Source organism: Bison bison, unplaced genomic scaffold, assembly GCF_000754665.1.
Source record: "Bison bison bison isolate TAMUID 2011002044 unplaced genomic scaffold, Bison_UMD1.0 scf7180017864236, whole genome shotgun sequence".
NCBI classification, from domain to species: domain Eukaryota; kingdom Metazoa; phylum Chordata; class Mammalia; order Artiodactyla; family Bovidae; genus Bison; species Bison bison.
Genome location: NW_011494808.1, coordinates 9,980,079 through 9,989,479, shown reverse-complemented (window position 1 = coordinate 9,989,479; position 9,401 = coordinate 9,980,079). Strand labels below are relative to the sequence as shown.

At 42.3% G+C, this 9,401-nt stretch overlaps 1 protein-coding gene across 1 annotated transcript in view; it reads right to left on the bottom strand.

Annotated features, from left to right (window-relative positions):
• ZNF385D (zinc finger protein 385D) overlaps positions 1-9,401 on the bottom strand; it is a 275,444-nt gene that overhangs the window by 98,928 nt on the left and 167,115 nt on the right. Inside the window, exon 4 of the mRNA XM_010846455.1 lies at positions 2,800-2,962. Within this exon, the coding sequence (XP_010844757.1) occupies positions 2,800-2,962 (163 nt within the window). The remainder of the gene's footprint in view (positions 1-2,799; positions 2,963-9,401) is intronic.

Here is a 9,401-nt window from a genome sequence, read left to right as displayed (position 1 = left end):
TTTGCCAAATTTTTATATATATATATATATGTATAAACCAATTGCCTTTAAAAAATGCAGTGGTGAGCAGGAGACACCATTCAGTGATCAGCCTCCAGCTGCTCACAACTTTGTATGTTAAGCAAGTTACAATTTGTTATTATTAAAACATACAGGGTCCCTGATTTCAGACTCTTCTCTCTCCTTCTGTCTCCAAGAAGAGATTAAATAAATAATTAAATACTTATTTAATTATTCTAAGAAACTAGCTCAGAGACCCATTGTGTTTCCAGAGTTGTATTCCTTTCTAATCAGTATGAGGACACGGACAGTAATAAAAAGGACAGCTAAGAGCTTTAAGAAAACTCCAGTTTGCCAGCACAGGGGCCTCGGATTCATATTGCAATAAAATGGGATGAGAATCTATGATATTCCAAGAGCTTTCTGGACTACTTTTCATAGGTGGTTTTGCAGAAATCCCAGGGAAGGTTAGACTTTGGCCTAAGATATCCAGTGAGTGTGCTGGGATTATCAGTGTTTCAACCTATACGATCTGTCTCTTTGCAAGTAGAGGCTCCCATGGGTCAGAAAGGCAGAGACCTTCCAGACATCCATCTCCTCCTTCTTTTGGCTTTAAGATAACTTTGCAGACTTTATTCTCCCTCTGGCTTCTGACATTTTCTCCAGCTCCAGCTAGTAAGGGCCCTTCACCACTTCAGCACACTCCAACCACTAGGTGAGGCTGGGGTCTCCACTGGGAATCTGTCTGTTTTATGTCAGCTCTTCCCCACTACCCAACCCCAACTAGTTTCCACTCATCCTCTTAGAAGACAGAGCCCTGGTGGCTGTGATCCTTTCCATTCTAGTCCCTAAGGTGAGGGATGGAGGTATGCATTCACAACTCATTTAAATAATAAAAATGAACTCACAAGGGAGCCTTTCTTAAGCCAAATGAGCAGTTCTACTCAGCATGTACATATATATGTATATGTATATACATGTGTGTATACATACATGTATGTATATATATTACATGGTGCTCATTCTCAGTATAGAGGGATTCTTTTGCATTTTAAAGAGATGTCAAAGTAACCCAAACAGCCATTATTGATAAAAATGTCTAGGAATAGAAAAGTTTGAGAGCAAGCAAAAATTTACATCAAAGTCTGGACATCAAACTCATCTTTGTATATCAAATCTTTTACATCAAATTTACATCTTTATTATTCCTATCTACCATCATTTTGCAAATGAAATGTAGATCTTTGTGACGAGCATGGCTTTAGGGAATCCCAGTTTGTGCCCCAATATCTGGGAGAAAAATGACACTCACTTGCTTCATGACTTCTCCTACAGTCCCCAAAATAAGGCAGTGAATTTTCAATTAACAGAGAAAAGGGTAATGTTTTCCATACGAGGTCTTACATCTGAACTAATGCGATGGTATGATTCAGCTCTTACTCAGACCTTCAAAGAAATGAACATGACAATTTTTTTTTCCTTTTATATGTTGGGACACAAAATTGGATGAATCAGAGAATTAAAAGGCTGAGAAAATCCAGCCAACAGTTTCTTCAGCACCCACAGCCCATCAGGCTGGTGCCAGGGCACAGAGGCAACAAGACGTCCCGGCTTCAGAGGAGACACGGGGCCTCACAGAGGAGGCAGACTGCGTCCACAGTGATGCTCGCATGGAGTACATAACATGCACTCCGGGGAGACACGGGGTCCTCACAGAGGAGGCAGACTGCATCCACGGTGATGCTCGCGTGGGGTACATAAAATGCACTCTGGGGACTCGGGGGAATACCGTCACCCCTCACAGACTCACACAGGAGCAAGCATCTCTCCAGACCCTCTGAGGATGCTGTGCACATCTCATGGGCGTACCTCGTGTAATAAAGTTGCTTTAATATGTTGTGTTCATTCGCTGTTGGTTTTATGTTTTTATCAGCCAAGGCCAGCAGATCTCTTCCAGGTAAGACATTGCCATCGATGACAGCATCAATGCTTCCTGCTATCTGTGGGGACTGGGAAGCCACTGATACGTAGCAGCCCTTGTGTTCTTAGAAAGTGATTTATTCAAGGCGGATCCATGGATCACACTGCTTTCCTTTTGTGTAAGTTCTGAGGACCAGTGGTCTTATATTTTACAATGCCAGCTTATGGAACCGCCCCACCCCCGCCCCGGCTTCCCTTGTTATGAATAAACTGTTTGAGGAGCTATGTCAAGGGACCCTTCAGAGGCCATTATTTCACTGTGAGGACTGTTAAAAAGAATAATTGGCATCAATAACACTTACCTGTATATGCAGAGGGAAGGTTACCCAGCCATAACAAGCCCAGATTCACACAGCCACTACTTAAAAGAATGCAATATTTGGGATTTATGAGGATAAGCCCTGTCAGTAGTAATGCCCTTACGGGGGCCTTTGCGATTCTTTTGGCATAGTCTGCTGTGTACTCACAGGGAAATAAAATCTGCCATGCAGTTCTGGGAGAAGGTGCTGCATACAAGATGCAGATGAGACACACTGAAAGGGGCCCTTCTCAAAAAGGGCTGTGGCTTCAAACGCCCTTGTGACTCCTGTGTTCCTCAAAAGCAGCCATTGGACTGTTTCCAGCACAGAATCTGCAATATTACTAGTGATCATCCGTCTCTCAAGGGTATTGGGAAAATGTGGGGGGGCGGGCAGTACCATTACACAGAGAGATGGGTCAGGCGTGAACCAGGGTGGCGGGAACATCAGTAGCAGACCAGGGAAGGAGCCCCACACGACAAGGATGAGGAGGACAAGACAACAGAGAGCGTGGCATAACCTGTTTTGTCAGAGCTGGCATTGATGGTATTGGTAGTGATGGAGGTGAAGGTAGTCTTTGCGCTGTCCTTGGCAGTGACAGATTTCTGCTTAGTTTTCATGGCTTCCAGTGCTTTGAGCTTCTTGGCATGTTTCGTGCCTTTGTAGTGGGCCGCAGCCTGGCTCTACAAAGGAGAACAAAATGAACCATGCAATCAGGCTCATTTCTAAACTGGCATTCTCTGTATTACTGCAAATACAGACTCCCTTTCAATAATAGGTACCATTCAAGCTAACCCTGGCCATGGCCAATCAGTGGGGTTCTGCTGAGAATGATGCTACGAAGCAATGGGAAGCAGTTCTAAAACCTCTAGATGGAAGGGAGAAGTGCTCTATTGCCTCTCTTCAGAGAAGTGGAGCTGCACACTCACATGGCAACAGCACTGTCTTTGTGGAGTGGGGGAAAGAAATGAGAGTTTGTATTGCATTTTTTCTGTCCCCAAAGATGCTGGGCTCCCAGGATTAACAAGGGCCCTGGAAAAGAGCAGCTCTCACCTTCTTGGCTCAGGAAATGTGCTTTCTCCTTCTACAGTGGGTCTTATTGACACAGGACCCAACAGGTGTCTACCAGGAAGAATTCACCAACAACAACACAAGTGGGCACCCCAGAGACTGAGACTGAAGTGTGAGAGTTCAAAAGCAAAGGCCTATGGAGCCCACATGGAGCCATGGAAGCCGGGCAGCTTTACCCTTCTTTCCTTTTCCTTGCTTCTCACAGAGGGTAGTCTGAGAAGTCCAAGGCAGGGGCATCCTTGCAACGCGTGGGTCTTTTGTGCCCTGGTCCTTTGCCAGGGAGATCCACTGTGTTTCGACTACTTCATGGGCCGATGCAATTCTTTTGTTTGTGCTTTCTGAAATTCTTAGAAATCTGCATTTTCCACATGTATATTCTCCTAACATTATTTTTTGGTACCAGAGAGACATTAGTTGAGTTACAACATCATCTTTAAAATGTGTTTATTAATATTAATTTACTGGTGGAGGGGTGCCTGTCATGGCTTCAGGTGAGGTGGAAGCAGGCAGGGAGATTTTGGATTGGAAGGTTTTCCAGTTCAAAAGCTTTAAAATTGCCACCTCACAAGGAAGAAATCGCAGTGGAGGACTAAGTATGCAGACACCACTTCCCGTGACTTATTCAATCTCCACGTTCCGTATTGCCAGAAAATAACAGTCACACTGTCCTCTGTCACTGCAGCTCTGGTAGGGAGGGTGTTGTGGTAGAAACTCTTTTTATAAATAGGGAAATATATAATCCACACCTTCATTTGCATCATTCTGACAAGTATCCTCAGGCCTAGGTACCCTTATTGAAAGAACACTGGACAAGGAAACTGTATATTAGAAACAGTTTGAACAGAGAGGACACTCAGGCATCAGTTTTCCAACAACACACAACATCAAAGACAGAGTGTGGGTCAAAGTCTGCAGTTAAGGCTTGTCATCGTGCATTGAGGAACACGGACTGGATTGGTTTGAGCCTACATGGAGGATGCTATTCTGAAGGATGGAGCGGTGTCCCTTTTTTCTCCTGCCTCACTTATTTTAATAAATCAAATCCTTTGGATATATCTTTTGAGGGCATGATGCTGTATTCAATTAAATCCACGACATGTACTCAGTCGTCTTCTCCAGACAGCTCAGGACGCACTTTCCCTTAGAGGAAGGTTCCTCTCCTTCTCCTGGTACAGAAGTGGACGCTGCATATACAACACATATGAAAATACAGGCAGGATGAGCAGTGCTAGCCCTGCGTGTACTTTCAAAATGTGCACTTAATGTATACTTTAAGGTCCCTGGCAAACCTATACTCTCAGTGGCATTTCCAATCAGATAAGACTTTAATACACCATAGGACCAAGTGCTTGTCACTCTTTTGAATATTAAGAAAGTTACTCCAAAGGAATACTGCCAGTTAAGACTGTACTTACATCAATAAAACAAATACTGTCTGCACAGATACAGCTGAGCCCATGCTTTCGATAAGTGAAATAGCTCAGGGCATTGTGGGGAAAAGGGGGTGATCAAATTACCGACCGTCAGTGGGTCCCAGTCAAGACCTGGCATATTAAAAAGCAAAGCAAAACAAGACAAAAAGCATATGCACTCGTTAACTGAATTACAGTCCCAAAGCACTCTGATAATAATTATCTTAATTTTTAAAAATCTGCTAGTAAGTAAGCAACTGAGCCTTCCACAGATTAAAAAAATAAAGGTTGAGTGGCATCAAAGTCCAAAATGCTATGGAGAGACCATGGCGTGTAGAATTTCGGGAAATGGTGATGCGGGGCGGAGGCTGACTGATGCTGCAGGGTTGGTGATGCGATGCGGAGGCTGACTGTGATGCAGGGTATGTGTGTGTTGGGTGTGGGCGTGGGGCTACGAGCTGGAAACGCAGTGTAGACAGATGACCCTCTGGATATTTCAAGTGTTCTTTGTCATTGACCCCACGTTTGAAGAATTTATTGGACTGCACTTGCATTAATCGCACTGGTATTGATTTTTATGTCTATGTACACTGCTTCACCATCCTGACTTTTTAGATGTTCTTTTACACTGCGGTTTATCGTAGGATACTGACTATAGTCTCCTGTGCTATACAGCACACCTTTGCTGTTAATCCATCCCATATGCAGCAGTCTGCATCTGCTCACCGCACCCTCTCACACCGTTCCTCCCCCGTCCCCACCCCCCTTCGCCACCCCGGCTTGTTCTCTACGACTGTGATTCTGTTGCTGTTTCACAGATAGGTTCATTTGTATCATATTTAGATTCCACATGTAAGGGATGCCACACAGCATCTGCCTTTCTCTTTCTGACTTACTTCGCTTAGTACGATCGTCTCTGTTGTTGTTTAGTCACTCAGTTGTGTCCAGCTCTCTGCCACCCCATGGACTGTAGCCCCCCAGGCTCCTCTGTCCATGGGATTCTCCAGGCAAGGATATGGAGTGGGTTGCCATTTCCTTCTCCAGGGGATCTTCCTGGCCCAGGGACTGAACCCGTATCTCCTGCATTGTACGTGGATTCTTTGCCACTGAGCCACAGGGGAAGCCCATGATAATATCTAGCTCAATCCAGGTTTATGCAAGCCCCTTAACTCTTGGCTCGTCTTGATACAGATGTGTTGCTAAAGGTGTGTTCTTGTGTAAGGAAAGAGGGTCCATCCAGCTCTCCTTACCCCATTATCTCACTTCACTGAACTGGATAGATTTTTCAGCCACATCTAATTTTTCTATGATTGTAGACAAAACTTCAACCTAGGAAGGAATCCTTCTGGGAGAATTTTTTTTTTTTAAAGCAGTAGTAGGCCAGAGATGCCTCTTTGGGTCTCATCTGCTTTTCCTTTGGGCAGAAAGGTGCTGGGCAGTGTAGTATGCCTTTTTCCCTCCAAGGCTGTCTCCTATTATTTATTAGCCAGTCTCTGAGTCAAGTCATCTCCAGAAACCTGGGAACCATCCAACGCAAGTGAACAATTATTTTTCACAGGAACGATTTCAAGATTAAGTAAGTCTACGACTTCATCACAGATGTCAGAACTCTGCATTTTGAAACTCAAAGGTAATTAAGGGACTAGAGTACCCAGAGAAGGGAACAGTAAAAGAAGAATTGGCTTCAACAATTTGGCTTCAAATTTGCCAACAAATTTGGCTTCAAAAAGTTGCTTTTAGATCATAAGTGGAATATTCAGGTATTGCGCAATAAAAATCTCTACTATGACCTTGAACTAGCACACGACACCATGAAATCTGACAAGTGTCATCCCAGAGGCAAGTGCTGACATTAAAGATATGTACACGCATTCCTGCAGAAAAGCGTGCCGCCACTTTAAATGTCATTCCCACATCCGTCATCAGCAGCCAGTCAGAATTCTCAATCTTCAAGTTTTGTCTTTAGCATTTCAAGAAGTCTTCCAGTTTAAATACAACTGACGTTCCAGAGTAGATAAAAATAATCGCTTAATGGCTAACATTTGAAAGAGGTGCTTCAACATTTTGAAAGAAATGCACACACACACACATTTATTTTACAAGTTTTGTTATAAACCACTGTTTTCCTGTGAAACCCACTGCAAATTTAACGAATAGGTATTCTTTTGCTCCATTATCACCAAAGCCTTGGACAGTTTTACTCTACCTGTCTTTTGCATAAAGTGTCTTGACATATTTTTTTTAAAAAAGGACATTTACTATAAACAGACATATCTGATTATGTAACCAATTAATTTTCACAAACCCGTGATTTCAAAATGAACAAGATGGACTTTGCTAGTTTCTGACATCATTTAATTGTGTCACATTAAATTTTTACTAAGACAAAACGAACATAATCCTATTAAAATGTAACATCAGAAAAATAAGGAGTGGTTATCAAAGAAGTTACCATCCTCTGGGGAGAGAAGAGATTTACTACTTGAAGACAGGAATTTTTTTTTTTTAATGTATTTATTTATTTTTGGCTGTGCAGGGCCTTCCCGGCTACAAAGGCTTTCTCTCTGGCTGTGGCAAGGGAGGGCTGCCCTTCGGCTGCCCAGGCTTCACCTTGCCTTAGCCTCTCCTGCTGGAGAGCACAGGCTGTATGGTGTGTGGGCTCCACCAGTTGCGGCCCCAGGACTAAGCCGCTCTGTGGCACAGTGGGCGATCTTCCTGGATCAAGGATCAAACCTGTGTCTCCTGACTGGCAGGCAGATTCTGTACCACCAAGTCACCACGGAAGCTCTCTTTTCTGTTTTTTAAAGAAAATTATCTGATTTCAAAACTTTAGACTGTTTTGTAGATCAAAAATCATGAAATGATAAAATAATATAGTATCCTGAAAACTAAAACACCTACTTTAGATTTTTATTTTGAAAACTATTGACAAACTATTCCTGGGGAAAAAAAAAAGTTTAAAGTCTGTGTTTTTCTCCGTACAGTTTTTCTTATGTTACATACACTCACTCATATCTAATATCCAGGGCAAGGGCACAGGATCAGCCATATGGCTTAAGATCAATATGCATTCTCACTGATCAGTGGCTTGTAAATATTTTAGAGATCACTTTTATATATACCAAGAAAAGGTTTTTAAGGTTTATAATGATTCTTTTTAATTTATTATCAGCTTTCAGTTTCACGTCAGTTCAGTTCAGTCGCTCAGTCATGTCTGATTCATATAAAGCATTAGTTCTCAAAGTGTGGTCCCAAGACTGGTAGCAGCAGCAGCAGCAGCAGCAGCTGGGAGCTTAATAGAAATGCAGAGAATTGCACCCAATATCTACGTGTACACCCATGGCTGATTCATGTCAATGTATGGCAAAACCACTACAATATTGTAAAGTAATTAGCCTCCAATTAAAATAAATTTAAAAAAAGAAAAAAAAAAAACCTATAATGGAATATAATCTGGAAAAAAAAAAAACAATGAATAACTGTTCTGTGCACTTTAACCAACACAATATTGTACATAAACTCTACTTCAGTTTTTAAAAAAGCAATAAGATGATATTCTGTGAGTTTGAAAAAAAAAAAGGAATGCAAATTCTCAACTTTTATCTCAAACTCATTGAATCAGAAACTATGGGTACGAGGCTCGGCAACCCATATTTTAAAAGCTGTCCATGTTTTCCTGAAGCATACTACAGTTTCGGAACCACTCACATTCCAAAATATTAGTGCATTTTCTCCAGAGATAGCTCCATCCTGTATAAGTAGCTAACATCTATATTTTTACAGATTAACATATAGTAATTTGAAGATTGAATCTTTACATATGTCTAACTGTGAGTAATGTGTGTTACTCAAGAAAAATAATCAGAATTTTCTTTCCTTAAAAACAAGCCATAAAGGCCACCATTACAAAATGTACAAACTATAAATGCTGGAGAAAGAGGAAACCTCCTACACTGTTGTGGTAATGTAGGTTGGTACAACCACGATGGTGAACAGTGTGGACGCCCCCCTAGAAAACTAAAAATGAAACTACCACATGACTCAGCAATCCCACTCCTGCGCATATACTCCAAGAAAGCCGTCATTAGAAAGATGCACGCACCCCAGTGCTGACTGCACCACTGTTCACGATGGCCAGGATGTGAAAACAACCTAAATGTCCACTGACAGATGAACACATAAAGGAAGAAGATGCAGTGTATATAGAATACTGCTCAGCTACAAAAAGAACTAAATGATGAGATTTGCAACAACAGAGATGGACCCAGAGATTGTCATTCTGAGCGAGGGAAGTATGAAGTGAAGAAAGACGAACATATGCATCACTTATATCTGGAACCTAAAAAAAGGGGATACAAACGAACTTATTTACAAAAAAATTAGAGTCACAGATACAGAAAACAAACTTCCGCTTCAGTTCAGTTCAGTTCAGTCACTCAGTCATGTCCGACTCTTTGCGACCCCATGAACTGCAGCACGCCAGGCCTCCCTGTCCATCACCAACTCCCGGAGTCGATCCAAACCCATGGTGTCGGTGATGCCATCCAACCATCTCATCTTCTGTCATCCCCTTCTCCTCCTGCCCCCAATCCCTCCTATCATAAGGATCTTTTCAAATGAGTCAGCTCTCCACATCAGG